Here is a 19,237-nt window from a genome sequence, read left to right on the forward strand (position 1 = left end):
AGAACAATACGTCATGGAACCAACCAGGGAACAGTCTATTTTAGATATTGTATTGTGTAATGAGACAGGGATAATTAGCAATCTCAGTAATGGATCCTCTGGGGCAGAGTGATCATAATATGATAGAATTTCACATTAAGTTTGAGAGTGACTTGCCTAAGTCCGAAACTAGAGTCTTTACCTTAAATAAAGACAATTACATAGGTATGAGGGGCGAGTTGGCTCAGGTAAATTGGAAAAATAGATTAAAAGGTATGGCGATAGATAAGCAGTGGCTAGCATTTAAAGAGATATTTCATAATTCTCAACAAAAATACATTCCAATGAGAAGCAAAACCTCCACGGGAAAAGTGATCCAACTGTGGCTAACTAAAGAAGTTAAGGATAACATTAGATTGAAAGAAGCTTATAATGTTGCGAAGAATAGTAGTAAGCCTGAGGATTGGGAGTTTCAGAAACCAGCAAAGGATGACCAAAAAATTGAAAAAAGGGAAAAAATAGAATGAGAGAAAACTAGCAAGAAATATAAAAGCAGATTGTAAGAGCTTCTACAAGTATGTGAAAAGGAAGAGAGTAGCAAAAGTAAACATTGGACCCTTAGAGACTGAGACAGGAGAAATTATTATGGGGAATAAGGAAATAGCAGAAACGTTAAACAAATATTTTGTATCTGTCTTCACAGTAGAAGATACAAAAAGCATACCAAAAATGGTAGGGAACCAAGGGTCTAATGAGGGTGAGGAACTTAACATAATTATTATAAGTAGAGAAAAAGTACTAGAGAAACTAATGGGACTAAAAGCCGACAAATCCCCTGGACCTGATGGCCTACATCCTAGGGTTCTAATAGAGGTGGCTGCAGAGATAGTGGATGCAGTGGTTTTGATCTTCCAAAATTCCCTAGATTCTAGAATGGCCCCAGCGGATTGGAAGGTTGCAAATGTAACACCGCTATTCAGGAAAGGAGGGAGAGAGAAAACAGGGAACTACAGGCCAGTTAGCCTGACATCAGTCATTGGGAAAATGCTGGAATCCATTTTTAAGGAAGTGGTACCAGGGCACTTAGAAAATCATAACATGATTAGGCAGAGTCAACATGGTTTTATGAAAGGGAAATCGTGTTTGACAAATTTATTAGAGTTTTTTGAAGATGTAACTAGCAGGGTAGATAAAGGGGAACCAGTGGTTGTAGTATATTTGGATTTCCAAAAGGCATTCAATAAGGTGCCATATAAAAGGTTATTACACAAGATTAGGGCTCATGGGGTTGGGAGTAATATAGTAGCAGGATTTGGTTAACGGACAGAAAACAGAGTAGGGATAAACAGATCTTTTTCAGGTTGGCAGGCTGTAACTAATGGGGTGCCGCAAGGATCAGTGTTGGGGCCTCAGCTATTTATAATCTATATTAATGATCTAGATGAAGGGACCGAGTGTAATGTATCCAAGTTTGCTGACGATACAAAGCTAGGTGGGACAGTAAGCGGTGAGAACACAAAGGCCCCGATTTTCCCGAAGGTGCGGGGAATTGTCGGGTTCCGACCCGAATCTAAATGGGTCAGCCAGCTGCACGCAATTTTCCCTCAATTGGCCAATTTATTTCCAGCGTGTGGGCACCCTTGCTAATTGTCCATTTCCAGTCAGAAAGCCCCACAGTATGATGTCATCATTCGTGGTGCTTTTAAAGTGTCCAGCAAGCTTTTCAACCTCTGCAGGCTTCCCAACCAGTCTTGCAGAATGGCAGAGGAGCCCGCACCAGCTGCTGCCCGTGGCAGAGGCCGAGCTGCTGCCAAATTTGACGAGACGTCACTCCAGACATTGGTGGATGGGGTAAGGGCCCACAGGGAGGTCCTCCTCCCTAGCTCAGGGAGGAAGAGGCCTCCCAAAGAGACCAGGGCTGCATGGATGGAGGTGGCTGCAGAGGTCAACTCTCAGGGAGTCACCCGACGGACCTGGATGCAGTGCAGGAAGCGCTTTCATGACCTTCACCATACAGGAAAAGTAAGTATGAAGTTTCCACCACCCTCAACCTGATCCCCATTGCCTTTCCCCAACAGCACTCAGCTTCAGCAATCTCTTCCTCCACATCCCACTTCACAGTCACATCCATGCACCCTTACCCATTCCCTCTCTCCCTAGGCTCATTCACATAACTATTCCACCATGCAGCCCTCACACTGCCTCTCACTCTGATGCTTGGAACACAACTGACAACACACAGGGAGGGCCCTTGGCCTTGCAGCCTCACACCATCTTTGTCTCCTTCTAAGTATCTATGTTATGCAATCTCTACACTCACTCCTGCACTCTCACTCAAACTCCACTTGTCTCTCTCATTGCAGGAAAAGAGAGCTCACAATAGGAGAGAGCGTGCGAGGACTGGAGGAGGACCACCCTCAATCGCCCACCTGAGCCCCTGGGAGGAAGCAGTGATGGAGATTGCTGGGGGTGACGAGCCTGTGGAAGCTGGGGCAGGAGAGACAGGAGCAAGCCCACAAGCTGGTGACAGAATAGTTTCCCATCTCTCTCATTGACATAGCATGAGTCGCTGATACGATTCTGAAGCTGCATCATTTGGACTTATAAGCATATGCCAAATCCAATGTGCAAGTAGCCTTGGCATCACATCTCTAACTCTTTCCTTTACTCCCCCACAGAACCATCCGGAGCTCCCGTCCCCACTGCCGAGGAGGAATATGCTTTGCAGCCAGAGTCCTCAGAGTCCGCAGCATCAGCAGAAGTAAGCGCGCCCAGCACCAGCGCAGACACTCACACCTCGGGGGGGCCTTCGCGTAGTGTTGTCACCTGGTGTTTCACAGCTCACAAGTGAGCATCAGCAGATTGTGAAGACAGGGACAGCGGTGGAGAGTCCTCGTCGGAGGGCACAGGCCTCTGCCAGCTCAGCTGCATGTCGACCCTATGCCTCTGGGTCCATCCGCAAGAGAGGTGATGGATCTCCATGCACAGATGCAGGAGTCTCTGGCAGGTTTTGTCTCCAGGGTCGCTGCAAGTGTGGAGCGAATGGAGGAGTCCATGGCGAGCATGAGCACAGCCTTATTGGAGTCATTGGCGCATGAAAGCATCACCATGGAAAGGATGGCTACCTCCGTGGTAAGGTTGGCTACCGCCGAGGAGAGGAGGGCTGCGGCCGAGGAGAGGAGGGCTGCGGCCGAGGAGAGGAGGGCTGCGGCCGTGGAGAGGAGGGCTGCGGCCGTGGAGAGGAGGGCTGCGGCCGTGGAGAGGAGGGCTGCGGCCGTGGAGAGGAGGGCTGCGGCCGTGGAGAGGAGGGCTGCGGCCGTGGAGAGGAGGGCTGCGGCCGTGGAGAGGAGGGCTGCGGCCGTGGAGAGGAGGGCTACGGCCATGGAGGAGCTTAGTCGCCAGGTTATGGAAAACATGGTGAGTGCTCAGAATAGAATGACATCTCTTGAGGAGCGATGGCCATCTATTGAGCACCGAAACCAGACCTTCATGGAAGTCCCTCTGAGCAGGACTTCCAGTGCAGAGACGGGTCCCCATGGCCCCCCCGATGAGCAGCAAGGTGCTCTCCAGCCACTTGCAGGCGCGGAGGGGGAGCTGACCCATGAGGGGGAGGTTGTTGGCACACCTGAAGGAAGTGGGGGCTCCTCTCCACGCGCTCTCACTTCCATGCCACTTCAGAGCCCCGCCGGAGTCCACAACCAAGTGAGATAGGAGTCTCAACCCCTGCACAGTCGCAGGAGCAGCAGACTGCTGGCGAGCCCTCACAGGCTCGCCACCCCAGAGGACGCCCGCCAAAGGTGTCGAGACAGGAGCAGCAGCAAAGTGAGCAAGGGGCCTCCACATCTGCTGAAGCCACAGGGGCACCACTACGTAGGAGCACGTGTAAGAGAAAAATAAAGCACCACTAATCACACGGGTAGTCACTTGGGTGAGAAGTCTTGTATATAGTTTTAATGCCATCACTTTGTTGTACATAAAAAATCTGGTGGCAACTGCTGGAGTTGTGGCATCTGTCATTTGGCAAATGGGGATTTCACATTGAGGCCTGAGGATTACTTGCAGATGTCAGCAAGCTGGTCGATGGGCCACTGACCATGGTCAGTTAAGAAGCAGCGAGGCTACAGTGTTTGAGGTACCAGGCTACGCAAATCTGCCCAGGATGAGTGCGTTCCTTGCATTCCGCCCAGCAATGTTCTCACGCACTGGTGCCGCTGGTTGACGGGCCTCTGCAGGATGCTCGTTTCCGTCCTCCTCCTCCTCCTCAGCATCATCCTCATCCGAGGCGGCTCTGTGAGGAGCCTCTTGGTCCTGCGGAATCGGCAAGCCACGACGCTGTGCCATGTTGTGAAGCACACAGCATACCACAATGATTTTGGAGACCCTGGCTGATGAGTACTGTAGTAATGTCGAGGCATCTAAAGCGCATCTTTAGCAATCCGATGGCTTGCTCGATAATGCATCTGGTGGAAATGTGGCTGGAGTTGTAGCGCTCCTCAGCTTCGTTGGCTGGTCTCCTCACCGGCGTCATTAGCCAAGTCCGCAGGGGATATCCCTTGTCTCCAAGTAGCCATCCCTGAAGTTCGTTTGGCGGACTGAATAGCGGAGGCACAGTAGACTGGCGCAGTATGAGGGAGTCATGGCAGCTGCCAGGGTACTTGGCACAAACATGCAAAATCTCCTTCTTGTGGTCACACACCAGCTGAACATTAAGGGAGTGGAAGCCCTTGCGGTTGACCAAAAACTCCTGGATTGCGATGCGGTGCCCTAAGGGCCACATGTGTGCAGTCAATGGCGCCCTGCACCCTTGGAAAGTCTGCCAGCTGAGCTAATCCACGCGCTCGCACCCTCGCACTTGCGCGATCCCGGGTGAAATGGATGTGATTGTGTGCGAGGGCAAAGAGGCCATCGGTGACCTGTTTGATGCAAGTGTGTGCGGCCGCCTGGGAGATGCCGCTGATGTCTGCTGCTGATCCCTGGAAGGAGCCTGAGGCATAAAAGTTGAGTGCGGTGGTGACTTTGATGGCCACTGGTAAGGAGTGTCGACCTGGTGCTCTGGGCTCCAGGTCTTGCTGTAGCATTGTGCAGATGTCAGTCACTACCTCTCGCGAAAGTCGGAGCCGCCTTTGGCACTGCTGCTCAGTCATGTTGAGGTAGCTCACCCTGTGTCTGTAGACCCTGTTTGGTGGGGTATCTCCTGCGCCGACGGCCTTCCATGCGCTGGCCCCTTCTGGCCTGTGCTGCTTCAGGTGGCTGAGCCGCAGCCTGTCGCTCCTGCTGGTGCTGCTCCTGCTGGTGCTGCTCCTGCTGGATCTGCTGTTGTTGCTGGATCTGCTGCAGCCTCCTCTGCTGTTGGAGATCCTCTAATGCCAAGAAGGGAAGGAACAAAAGGCCTCCCATGCTTCTGGCAGATGCCTCCGTTGAGGAGGCGTTGAGTTAGGGTGCTGAGAGGGGCTTCCCAGGAGCTCACACTGGAGAAGTCTGTGAGGCTCCAACCTTCCACAGCTGTGCCTAAGCCTTCAACAAGTTCCCCCAAGCCTTGAGCAACAAGGTCCTGCAGCCTACAAATGCTGGCTGATTAAATCTCTTCATGCCTGATTGACCTGCAACTGAAAGCAAGCAAGCTGACATTGTTCACGCCAGGTTTCATCAGCGGTGTTCCCACCAGGCGTGGTTTACGTGGGGAAAGCCTGAAAATTCCAAGGGCCCCTGAAAATAGGATTAAACATGCCAATTACTGGTCATTAGGCTTCCGCCGACCATCCCCGCCTGCTGCAGGCGGGACTGATTCGGGTCGCGCTGAAACACGGGGGCGAAAGTCGGGTGGGGCGGGGAATCGGGGGGGGGGGTCGCGACCCCCTATTTCTGCGATTTTCAGCCCCCGCCCGCCTGAAACCCCGCCCGACGGCTCCAGGAAAATAGGGGCCAAGTAGTCTGCAAAGGGATATAAATAGACTAAGTGAATAGGCAGTAAGGTGGCAGATGGAGTATAATGTAGGGAAATGTGAGGCTTTTCACTTTGGTAGGAAGAATAGAAAAACAGAATATTTTTTTAAATGGTGAAAAACTTTTAAATGTTGACATTCAGAGAGATTTGGGTGTCCTCGTGCAAGAAACACAGAAAGCTAGCATGCAGGTACAACAAGCAATAAGGAAGTCAAATGGCATGTTGGCCTTTATTGCAAGGGGATTGGAATATAAGAGTAAGGAAATCTTGCTTCAATTATACAGGGCCTTGGTGAAACCACACCTGGAGTACTGTGCACAGTTCTGGTCTTCTTATCTAAGGAAGGATATACTTGCCTTGGAGGCGGTGCAACGAAGGTTCACTAGATTGATTCCTGGGATGAGAGGGCTGTCCTATGATGAGAGATTGTGTAGAATGGGCCTATACACTCTGGCGTTTAGAAGAATGAGAGGTGATCTCATTGAAACATTCAGATTCTGAAGAGGATTGACAGGGTAAATGCAGAGAGGTTGTTTCCCCTGGCTCGAGTGTCTAGAACTAGGGGGCATAATCTCAGGATAAGGGGTAGGCCATTTAAGACTGAGATGAGGAGGAATTTTTTCACTCAGTGGGTTGTGAATCTTTGGAATTCTCTGCTCCAGAGGGCTGTGGATGTTGAGTATTTGAGTATATTCAAGGCTGAGATTGATAGATTTTTGGACTCTAGGGGAATCAAGGGATATGGAGATCGGGCAGGAAAGTGGAGTTGAGGTCGATGATCAGTCATGATCTTATTGAATGGCGGAGCAGGCTCGAGGGGCCATATGACCTACTCCTGCTTCTATTTCTTATGTTCTTATAAGAAAAAAATTGAAAGGATTGCAGGCGCAAATTCAACTTGGAGGGTATGACATGATAGCCATTACTGAGACATGGCTGCAAGACGGTCAGGACTGGGAACTAAATATACCAGGTTATAAGGTCTACAGGAAAGATAGGGAAAATGGTAGAGGGGGGAGGAGTAGCCTTAGTGATTAAGGATGAAATTACTTTAATGATAAGAAAGGATACGAGAGGTAAGCAGGCAGAGACTTTATGGGTAGAATTAAGAAATAGAAAGGGATTTAAGATTGTAGTGGGAGTTGTGTATAGGCCCCCTGATAGCAGCTGTGAAATTGTAGAATTTATAAATGCAGAGATCAGCCAAGCATGCAGCAAAGACAGAGTTGTTTTAATGAAGGATTTTAACTTTGATATAGATTGGGATAAGCAGACTAGCTCATGTCAAAAAGGTAGTGCATTTCTTCAGTGTGTTCAGGATAGTTTTCTGCAACAATGGCCCAGAAATTCGGGTCGGGGGCTTCCCGCGGGTGCAAGCCCCCGACTTGCACTTACCTAGTGCGCCGGCCGTTGTGCTGTGGGCCCCTGTGGAATTCCGATCCGGGGTCTGGTCAGCTGCCGGCGCACAGTGCTTGCGTATCCCAGGGGCGCAGTTAGTTCGATGCGTCCCCTGGGATCACGTGGGCCATGGGGAGCCAATCGGAGCAGGGAATGCTCCATTCATAAGATTGACAGGAAGAGCTGTCAAAACTTATAAATACTACGGCCCCAAAACAGCACTAAATCTTCAAATAAATTTTTTAAAAACATCACATTTTTTAAATAAACTATAAATTACATGAAATAACTATTTTAAACAATAATTTAAATTTTTGGAAAAAATAATTTTATTTTCTAACGGGGCTAAAAATAAACTTACCTTGCTTTAAAGTATTTTAAAATAATAAACCCGTGGAAAAAATGTTTTAATTTTAATTAATTCACCACTTACCTTGTAAAAAGCAGGCCTTACGCCTGCTTTTTATATGTGTAAATTCTGCAGACTTACCCTCCCGGAAAAACCTGCAAAAAAAAAACGAAGTTCGATACGCACGCGCTGCCTCTCCCGCGCACGCGTTCGAACTCTGAACCCCTTCTTTCAGGGGATCGGGAGTGCCGGTTTCCCGCGCATGCGCAGTGCATGCAGGAAACCGGCACTTCCATTGGGCTTACAGGTGAGTACCCCGTGCGTACTCACCCGTGGAGACCCGAATTTCTGGGCCATTATGTCCTAGAACCAACAAGGAGGCAGGCCATATTAGATTTAGTAATGTGTAGTGAGTCAGATTTAGTTAACAGCCTAACGGTGCGTGAACATTTATCTAATAGCGATCATAATATGATCTGAGTTCAACGTTTGAAAGGGAGAAACGCTAAACAGCTACTAAGATTCTAGATTTAGGTAAGGCCGACTTCAATGTGATCAGACAGAGAGACTGTCCACAGTAAACTGGGCAAATATGTTAATGGATAAAACAACAGGTGGTCAGTGGGAGGTGTTCAAAATAGAATTTAATGTGATGTTGAACCAGTTTATACCTGAGAGGCAAGAGCTCTACTTGCCAAAAGGAAATCAGCATGGACGACTAAAGAGGTCGGGGACAACATAAAACTAAAAGAAAAGGCACACAAAAATGAAAAAACTAGCGCAGATCCTGGCAAGTGGGGGAGATACAAAGAACAATAAAAGGTGACAAAACAGATAGTAAGAGCTACAAAAAGAAACTTGCAAGGGATATCAAAATTAACACAAAATGTTTTTACAATTATATTAGGAAAAAGAGGGTGGTCTAGACCAATGTGGACCCCTTGAAAACTGATAATGGTGATATTGTAAATGAAAATAAGGAAATGGCAGAAATGTTGAATAACTATTTTGCATCAGTATTTACAGTAGAAGAGGATAGCATGCCAGACAACCCAAGGAAACTAATATTAAATCAGGGATGGGTCTCACTAAAATTAATGTAAGCAAAATAACAATAATGAAGAAAATAATGGTACTAAAGAGTGGCAAATCCCCAGGATCAGATGGTTTCCATCCCAAGGTTTTAAAGGAAGTAGGTGAGCATATTGCAGATGCTCCAACTATAATTTTCCAAAGTTCTCTCGATTCAGGAACTTTTCCTTAGATTGGAAAATTGTGCATATCACTCCACTATTTAAGAAAGGTGAGAGAGGGAGACCAGGAAATTATAGATCAATTAGCCTAATATCTGTTGTTGGTAAATTATTAGAGTCTATAATTAATGATAGAGTGACTGAACACCTTGAAATTTTTCAGCTGATCAGAGAGAGCCAGCATGGATTTGTAAAGCGTAGGTAATGCCTGATGAACCTGATTGAATTTTTTTAAGAAGTGACTAAAGTAGTGGACAGGGGGCTGTCTATGGATGTAGTGGACAGGGGGCTGTCTATGGATGTAGTGGACAGGGGGCTGTCTATGGATGTAGTGGACAGGGGGCTGTCTATGGATGTAGTGGACAGGGGGCTGTCTATGGATGCAGTGGACAGGGGGCTGTCTATGGATGCAGTGGACAGGGGGCTGTCTATGGATGTAGTGGACAGGGTGCTGTCTATGGATGTAGTGGACAGGGGGCTGTCTATGGATGTAGTGGACAGGGGGCTGTCTATGGATGTAGTGGACAGGGGGCTGTCTATGGATGTAGTGGACAGGGGGCTGTCTATGGATGTAGTGGACAGGGGGCTGTCTATGGATGTAGTGGACAGGGGGCTGTCTATGGATGTAGTGGACAGGGGGCTGTCTATGGATGTAGTGGACAGGGGGCTGTCTATGGATGTAGTGGACAGGGGGCTGTCTATGGATGTAGTGGACAGGGGGCTGTCTATGGATGTAGTGGACAGGGGGCTGTCTATGGATGTAGTGGACAGGGGGCTGTCTATGGATGTAGTGGACAGGGGGCTGTCTATGGATGTTATTTATATGGATTTCCATATAAAGTCCCTCATAAGAGACTGATAGCTAAAGTTGAATCTCATGGAATTGAAGGCAAATTATTGACCTGGTTAGGAAATTGGCCAAGTGGCAACACGGAGAGTAGAGATAATGGGCAGGATGTGACTAGTGGTGTCCCACAAGGATCTGTATTAGGGCCTCAACTATTCACTGTATTTATTAGCGACTTAGATGATGGGATAGAAAGCCACATATCCAAGTTTGCCGATGATACAAAGATAGGCAACATTGTAAGCAGTGTAGATGGAAGCATAAAATTACAAAGAGATATTAATAGATTAAGCCAATGGGCAAAACTATGGCAAATGGATTTCAATGCAGGCAAATGTAAGGATAGACCTAAAAAGGATAGAACAGAGTACTGTTTAAATAGTGAAAAGAAACAATGGAGGTCCAAAGAGACTTGGGGGTCCAGCTACATAGACCATTAAAATGTCATGGACAGGTACAGAAAATAATCAAAAAGGCTAATGGAATGTTGGCCTCTATATCTAGAGGACTAGAATACAAGGGGGTAGAAATTATGCTACAGCTATACAAAACCCTGGTTAGACCATACCTGGAGTACTGTGAGCAGTTCTGGGCACCACACCTTAGGTAGGATATATTGGCCTTGGAGGAAGTGCAGTGTAAATTTACTAGAATGATACCTGGACTCCAAGAGTTAAATTACAAGGAGAGATTACACAAACTAGGTTTGTATTCCCTGGAATTTAGAAAGTTAAGGGGTGATTTGATCGAAGTTTTCAAGATATTAAGGGGAACTGATAGGGTAGATAGAGAGAAACTATTTCCGCTGGTTGGGGAGTCTAGGACTAGGGGGCATAGTCTAAAAATTATACCCAGACCTTTCAGGAGTGAAGTTAGGAAACACTTCTACACACAAAGGGTGGCAGAAATTTGGAACTCTCTATGGCAAATGGCAATTGATGCTAGATCAATTGTTCATTTTAAATCTGAAATTGATAGATTTTTGCTAACCAAAGGTATTAAGGGATATTGGGCAAAGGTGGGTATATGGAGTTAGGTCACAGAACAGCCATGATCTCATTGAATGGCGGAACAGGCTCGAGGGGCTCAATGGTCTAAACCTGTTCCTATAAGCAGGTCAACATGCACGTTTATGGAAACATGGCAATTCAGGTGTATGTGTGAAGTTCAGATTTGAAACATTCCTGGGTGGCAATGGCGGAGGAGGAGGATGAAGAGCAGGAGGAGTAGGGCAAATATTGTCTTGCCTGCCTGAAAAACATTGTGGAAAGTTCTCAACTACCCATACTTACGGAAGCGGCCATCTGCGCTGAGTTCTTCACTAACTATAAGACATGTGACCTGGGAATAAGGCAAGGGGTTACTACTATTGTACGGACTGATGATCATCCCAACGAACTGAGCTCCTCCACGTGAAAAGTAATTCTGAAATGCATAGAAATCTGTAATTAGACTTGTGCATAGTAAGAAAATGGGAGCAATGATGTCTTTTATGCATACCATGACACACTATGTAGGATATTAAGGAAAAGCCCTGTACATAACAATGATTGTAGAAACCTTCATTATAAAGTGTTTCTGTACAGGGCAACCAGTGGTATTACATAGTGCAATGTTCTATGAACCACAAACCTGAGTTTGAATCTTAGCTTTGCTGTATATTCACATCTCAGGCCATCTCAAGATGGCAAATAACTTATCTCAGAAGATTATCAGGCTTAACACCAAAGGGGCTAGATGTTTTTCTCGACTGTTATGTTGGCGGAAGTGCAGTCGCACATGAGTTATGCCTATTGCAAGGATGCTCCCCTGACTGTGGCCAATTTTCTGGAGTCAGGATCATTTGAATATATTTGGCAGACGTCATGACCTGTGCCTGAGAGCACGTCTAGAGAAGTTGCAAGAAATGGCTGTGGCGGGCTTCAGGAATTAAACCATTTTTAAAAATGTGACCGTGCCTTTGGCTGTTCAATTGATCACCCAATGATAAACTGCACAGGCTCTCTACCCATAGCAAAGCTGGACGTCAAAGATGAACTTGGCATGTAGAAGTCAGTAATTTGGTTCTCCTTTCATTGTGCTTTTTATCCCCGTCAACTGAAACATCATTCCTAAGCAAATTGTGTGCACTTTTTATATCCCATTTGCTGCATTTAACTGATATGGGGTATTCCAAGTACTCAGGCACTAACTTTTAAACAATTCCTGAAGTAAGTTTGGAATTGTGATGTCTTCTATGGAGCCTGCTTTGGTTTTTGATGTGCCAAAGATCCCTTGGACCAGGTGTTGCTAAGGCGCAAATGCATCAATGTACTCCCATCATTTGCGTATAATAATACCTGCCCTGAAAGTGCCAGAATGGCGGAAGTGATCTGCGGGAGCTGTGCCAACTCCCCAAGTGTCACTTCATTTGAAAATCTAGCTTGAGCTGTCTACCTAATGGAGCAGAAGGAAAAACTAGCAGTGCTTCCAACTCTGGTCACATTTCAGAATACCTTATTAGCTAATTACATAGTAATACTGTTGGATGGTGAAATTCTTTTCTTATAACTGAACAGAATCCCCAAAAAATCCATCAAAATACTGTGTCATTAAACTGTGGAGTGGGGAAGTGTGTACTCAGACATTTGGCAACTTACTAAATTCAGTACATTCTAATTATTGCTTCTCCTACTTTTTGAGTATAGAGTTACTGAATTGCTAAACCTGAGAAACATAGGTTTATGTTATGATGCCCATTAAAGACAAATGAGAACTCATTGCATAATTATATCTTCATAGCCAGTAGCTGAACATACATGAAAAATGTACTTAAACTGTTTCTTGTTAAATCTTTGAGGCATGGGTGGTACTTTTTTAAAATTCTGGACCTTTGCTGAGTTTGTACCTGGTATTTAGCCTGGGTGTCAATGTCCCTTAAGGATGGATTAGGATCAAATGCAGGATGTGAATGGTACCATCCAACAATGCTGTACCCTCTTCCAGCTAGAGCTTCTGATGCCTGCGTTTGTGACACTGGGTCCATCTCACACTGTAATCCTGTGCTTAGGCTGTTACATGGCTCTGCAACACAGATCTGTAAACAGGAAATAATCTCTTACTTTACTTAGACCATTTTTCACAAAGATGTCAAAATAATTTTCCCATCATCAGCACAGTGTTTCCCTGTCGCTATCAAGCTCCGTTACTTTAACATTTCTATTTCAGCCATCAGTTAAGTATTTTTCATTCATTCGCCACACATTTGGTTACTCAAATTTTGAACAGATGCATTATGAAATGCATCCATTCAGTTTCTTCTGCCAATTTTAATGGTCTTTTACAACTCTGTTAATACTGTTGTAAAATAATGCACTAAATTAAAAGACCCTGAACGCCAATGTTCCCTCGAATTGTCCCTTTAAATTTGCTGCACAGTATCACTTCCAGCAGCAGGAGCTGGTGAGCAGCCTGCACGGGACCTCGCGATTGGCTTAGGGGAAACACTGCTGAACACCTAACTTATTTCCCTGGCAATGAAGGGAAGGGGAGAGGGAAAACAGGGGAAGTTAAAATCTAATCCAAAATTATGCTTACCTCTAATACTCTTTTTCCTGAGGAATATCGCCCACCTAACAGACCAATCACTTCTGCCATGGATACATGGGCATGCTAAATATAGAGTAAATAAGATTATTACTTCTAACAACATACAGAAAATACATTAGATCAACAAATTAACATGCACCTACAATATTGTTGTTAAACCAAGTTGCAGAAGTATTGTGCCGGTAATGTATAACTGATACAATTACATAGTAATCCCAGTAGAATTTTCTTTTATTTAGTGTGCACTCACTCTTCCACAAACAAGCATTTTTTGTAGAGGCTTTCCTGAATGTTAGTGGTCTAATAAGTCACTACATGGAATTGCAAGCCACAGGCTTGTGCATGCAAATCCTCACATTACAAATTCATACACAATACACATCTCTGAGGCGAGATAAGGGGCATGAGTGGAGAATTAATTACTTCTTGTTAATCACAAGATTGTCTTAAGCTCAATACTGCTTTAAATGGGAAGAAGCAAAACTTAAAAGAACACAAAATCTGAGAGGGGTGGGGTTGGGGGTTGCTACAAGATCGTAACAAAATTATTTTTTAAAACCCTGTAGAAGATTCAATACAAAAAGCCCAATGCACAACATATATTTGAAGGATTACATAATACATTTTGCATGGAACAAGCCAACCTGGATTTGACTCTGATTTACATTTTCAGAAGAGGCTGTCTGTTTGCATTATTATCTGAATAACTTTGTGACTCAATTTACATCTTAAGAATCCTTTACCCAATGAATCAGCCTAAAAAGAGTCTATAGCATAGAAACAGGCTTCTCAGCCCAACTGGTCTTTGCCAGTGTTTATGCTCCACACTAGCCAACATATGCACAAATTAGGTGTCATTTGCAATATTTAGGAGTCCAATTTACACGTAACCCTTTTAGGACTGCAGTAGACCATTGGGGGGGTGGGGGGGGGGGGGGAGTTGTTTACATCATTTGCTTTTTTCTCAACAGTGAATTTGTCACACTAATTACAAGAAACAAAGGGGTAGATTTTCATCTTAACCGCCTAGACGTTAAGCATCACCTGGGAAAAGCACAGAAAGGAAAATGCGATGGGAAGATCACAGAGTCCGTTCATTTCAATGGAAGGAAAATCAAGCAAGTTCTGTTACAGATGGTATTTATAATGCAATTTATGTAATTTGAAGTGTTATGTATATATATTTGTTCCATGTTAGCTTCCCATCTCCTTATTTTCACCAAACAATTGCATGCTGGAGCAACGCGCTTTGATTTTACCAGTTAAAAGTGGACTCAACTGAATTGTGCACCAAGTAGTCTGCCATTGAAATCAACGTGCCATTTTAATGAGTGTATTTTGAATCTAACAAAGAGCTCCCATAGCCAGAATTAGTTTACAGTATAAAGTCTCTGTAAGGTCTTTTGTAAGATACCTTTTTCTATACTGAAATCTTGCTGTATCTCTTCTACTGAGAACAGATACACAGTCACTGGCTGTTACATTCAACAACACAATCTACTCACAGGCACCATTAACATTTGGCACTAATTTTGAAGAGGAACATATTTGAAGTGTTGCTGAGAGGATCAAGTTGCTTAATGCACATTTAACAACATGTGCTTCGCTCCCATGCACTTTACATACTTACAATTTGATTTTTAAAGAGTTTTGTACTTTATTTTGGTTCACAAAATGCATTGCTTAATGAAATACCTGTATTATATTTTGTATATTAAGATGATACACATTGAACTTTTGCCTTCAATTTTTAAGGTATTACTTTATGGTATTTTTTTTCCACCACAACACAATTTACACCCCAGGTTTTCCATTAATTATAGTAGACGGGCTGAAATTTAACACATTAAAAGCATTTTTACAAATATTGCAGCTTAAAAAAATATAATTAAGATTTGAGGATTTATTTTGCATTACACTGAATTTTAGGATACTGACATTTGTTTATTTTTACATTTTTAACATAATTAAGTTTTTCGAAGACCTGTTGAATTTATTAAGCACTTGTGGTAATAATGCTAAGATTATCTGTGCAATATAATTTCCATTACAATGTTACATAATGTCACAAGTTAACAGCAATGTATACGTGCACTACAAGGTGAAAAAAAATCAGTCCAAAATGATTAAAATAACTGCCCTTTTTGCTTACCATATCCATCACCAGCAATGCCTCCGCAGATACCTTCACCTGAAATGGCTCCTGAAATGAAAATGCCATTTACCAACAGGTATACAAGAATTTTAAAAATAAACAACAAACTAGAAGCATCATCTTTATCTGAAGATGACAGATAAAACTCATACCGGTTTCTCTTCACTGAAGCAGTGGCATGGGATCAGTTGGAAAGGGTCAAGAGAGCTAAGGAGAGAGAATGAGGCAAAATAATCAGATCACTGAAGACATGAACATGAACAACGGGAGGGAAAGCAACATTTAAATAAAAGCCCGGATTTGATCAGCAGTTTGTGTCTACACTGCTTTAAAAAGTTCTGGCTTCCTGTATATTAGTCAAAGGGAAAACTTAACAGATACTAGGGTGGATTGTAAATATGAAGCAGCCAATTGGTGGAGTGGGCTGGCCGGCTGCCCAATCCCTCATGTGGGAGGCCCGGCCAGCTAAAGGGCTCGGTCTCATTAACATAAATGCGGACAGCTGCACACCCCAAATGATCATCCCGATGCAGCTTGCCGACTCTGGTCTGGGAAAAAGGTAGATTCCCGGGGGGGGGGGGGGGGGGGGGGCGGGGTTGCAATCATGGGGAGAGGGGAAGCCTGGGGCAGCAGCCCACATTATTCTCGGCAACCCGGAGGAGCAGTCCTGCTTCTGTGGCCCCACATCCTCCATGGACGCTCAACTTATATTGTTTCATTTCAAATGCAGCTACAATTTTCTGGCACAAAATTGTTTATAAACAAAAATTCATGCACCTGATATGATTGCATATAGCTTTGCTTTGATCCCAGGAAAGGTAGTTGTATGCTGTGGTTAAAAATGGAAAATCCTTCCAAATTTTAAGTCTCCACCACACCTATGAGAGTCTTATAAGACTTTAAAAAATTTCCTAACTGACCAGGACAACTGGATCCCAGTCACAAAGCCACTCGCAACCCTAGAAATCTTCTTCCCAACTTACAAGGAAACACCAAAAATAATTTTGAGCGATTATGGAGTTTTTGCTTCCACATGCCTTGAAAATATTAATATAGCAAAAATATCCTGGAAGAGACCTGGAGTGACCTCTATCCTCTACAACTAGCAACACACATAGCTAATTAAGATTAACCTTAGGATGCGGCACATCCCTACTCATCAACATAGGTGGAACCCAAAGGCATTAACGTAAAAAGCAAATATTATGATCAGTTTGTCTCAAATCAATTTCTCAGTGATGCAATTAAATAAAAAGTCAACTGCAGTGCTTGAAGAGTTTATACCTCTTCGACTGGCGTGGGCCTCTTGCTGGTTTTGGAGGTTTGTTCAACTCTTCCTCGTGCCTCCTGGCCAGTTCTTCTGCTGTGAGATGCTAAAAAATTCACAAAAGATATTCAAAGTTATCCAATGATATCTGCTGATGTTAGATGTTAGTAGTTTGACAGGCAGCCCAGTGGGGAGCTGCAAGCACCAATGGCCAACATATGGGATGTTGGTTGGTGACCCGAGTTCCCTACACGCGGATCTTGGTTGGGTTTTTTTTATTCATTCATGGGATGTGGGCATCGCTGTCAAGGCCAGCATTTATTGCCCATCCCTAATTGACCTTGAGATGGTGGTGGTGAGCTTCCTTCTTGAACCGCTGCAGTCCTTGTGGTGAAGGTACTCCCACAGTGCTGTTAGGGAGGGAGTTCCAGGATTTTGACCCAGCGACGATGAAGGATCGGCGATATATTTCCAAGTCAGGATGGTGTGTGACTTGGAGGGGAATTTGCAGGTGGCGGTGTTCCCATGCGCCTGCTGCCCTTGTCCTTCTAGGTGGACACAGGTTTGGGAGGGGCTGCCGAAGAAGCCTTGGCGAGTTGCTGCAGTGCATCTTGTAGATGGTACACGCTGCAGCCATGGTACGCCGGTGGTGGAGGGAGTGAATGTTTAAGATGGTGGATGGGGTGCCAATCAAGCGGGCTGCTTTGTCCTGGATCGTGTTGAGCTTCTTGAGTATTGTTGGAGCTGCACTCATCCAGCCAAGTGGAGAATATTCCATCACACTCCTTACTTGTGCCTTGTAGATGGTGGAAAGGCTTTGGGGAGTCAGGAGGTGAGACACTCGCCGCAGAATATCCAGCCTTTGACCTGCTCTTGTTGCCACAGTATTTATGTGGCTGGTCCAGTTATGTTTCCGGTCCATGATGACCCCCCAGGATGTTGATGGTGCGGGATTCGGCGATGGTTATGTCGTTGAATGTCAAGGGGCGGTGGTTGGACTCTCGCTTGTTGGAGATAGTCATTGCCTGGCACTTGTGTGGCACGAATGTTACTTGCCACTTATCAGCCCAAGCCTGAATGCCATCCAGGTCTTGCTGCATGCAGGCATGTACTGCTTCATTATCTGAGGATGTTGGTGGTGGGGGATTCGGCGATGGTAATGCCGTTGAATGTCAAGGGGCAGTGGTTAGACACTCGCTTGTTGGAGATAGTCATTGTGTGGCACGAATGTTACTTGGCACTTATCAGCCCAAGCCTGAACGTCGTCCAGGTCTTGTTGCATGTGGGCATGGACTGCTTCATTATCTGAGGAGTTGTGAATGGCACTGAACACTGTGCATTCATCAGCAAACATCTCCATTTCTGGCCTTATGTTGGATTGAAGGTCATTGATGAAGCAGCTGTTGATGGTTGGGCCTAGGACACTGCCCTGAGGAACTCCTGCAGCGATGTCCTGGGGCTGTGATAATTGACCTCCAACCACCACAACCATCTTCCTTTGTGCTAGGTATGACTCCAGCCAGCGGAGAGTTTCCCTCCCCGATTCCCGTTGACTTCATTACAGAAACATGGCTGCAGGGTGACCATGACTGGGAATTAAACATACCAGGTTATTTAACAATCAGGAAGGACAGGCAGGAAGGGAGAGGAGGTGGGGTGGCTATGTTAATAAAGGAAGGAATCACTATAATACAGAGAAATGATATTGGGTCAAAGGAGCAGGATAGTGAAACAGTTTGGGTGGAGGTAAGGAATAATAAGGGGAAAAAAACACTAGTGGGTGTAGTCTATAGGCCTCCGAACAGTTGCAACTCTGTTGGACGGAGTATTAATCAGGAAATAGTTGAGGCTTGTAATAAGGGAACAGCTATAATTATGGGGGATTTTAATTATCATATTAACTGGACAAATCAAATTGGGCAGAGCAGCCTTGAGGAAGAGTTCATTGAGTGTATTAGGGATGGGTTTCTTGAGCAGTATGTAACTGAACCGACCAGGGGGCAAGCAACCTTAGATTTGGTCCTGTGTAATGAGACAGGATTAATTAAAAATGTCCTAGTAAAGGATCCCCTTGGAATGAGTGACCATAACATGGTTGAGTTCCATATTCAATTAGAGGGTGAGAAGGTTGGATCTCAAACAAGCGTGCTGAGCTTGAATAAAGGAGACTATGAAGGTATGAGAGCGGAATTAATTAGAGTGGACTGGGAAAATAGATTAAAGGGTAAGACGGTACATGACCAGTGGTGTACATTTAAGGAGTTATTTTACAACTTCCAAGAAAAATATATTCCACTGAGGAAAAAAGGGTGTAAAAGAAAAGATAGCCATCCGTGGCTAAGTAAAGTAATTAAGGATAGTATCCGACTAAAAGCAAGGGCATATAAGGTAGCCAAATCTAGTGGGAGGATGGAAGATTGGGAAGTCTTTAAAAGACAGCAAAAAATAACAAAAAGA

General features: G+C 44.9%; 1 protein-coding gene across 1 annotated transcript in view; it reads right to left on the bottom strand.

The window, feature by feature from the left end:
• Positions 1–19,237, bottom strand: part of mysm1 (Myb-like, SWIRM and MPN domains 1) — a 118,953-nt gene that overhangs the window by 34,823 nt on the left and 64,893 nt on the right. The window contains exons 12-17 of the mRNA XM_085982833.1: positions 16,798–16,886; positions 15,666–15,720; positions 15,511–15,561; positions 13,347–13,421; positions 12,658–12,846; positions 11,063–11,195 (exon numbers count right to left, since the gene is read on the bottom strand). Coding sequence (XP_085838959.1) covers positions 11,063–11,195; positions 12,658–12,846; positions 13,347–13,421; positions 15,511–15,561; positions 15,666–15,720; positions 16,798–16,886 — 592 coding nt within the window. The remainder of the gene's footprint in view (positions 1–11,062; positions 11,196–12,657; positions 12,847–13,346; positions 13,422–15,510; positions 15,562–15,665; positions 15,721–16,797; positions 16,887–19,237) is intronic.

This window comes from Somniosus microcephalus, chromosome 3 (genome assembly GCF_052327205.1).
Source record: "Somniosus microcephalus isolate GS21.2 chromosome 3, FLI_Smic_1.0, whole genome shotgun sequence".
Lineage (NCBI taxonomy): Eukaryota > Metazoa > Chordata > Chondrichthyes > Squaliformes > Somniosidae > Somniosus > Somniosus microcephalus.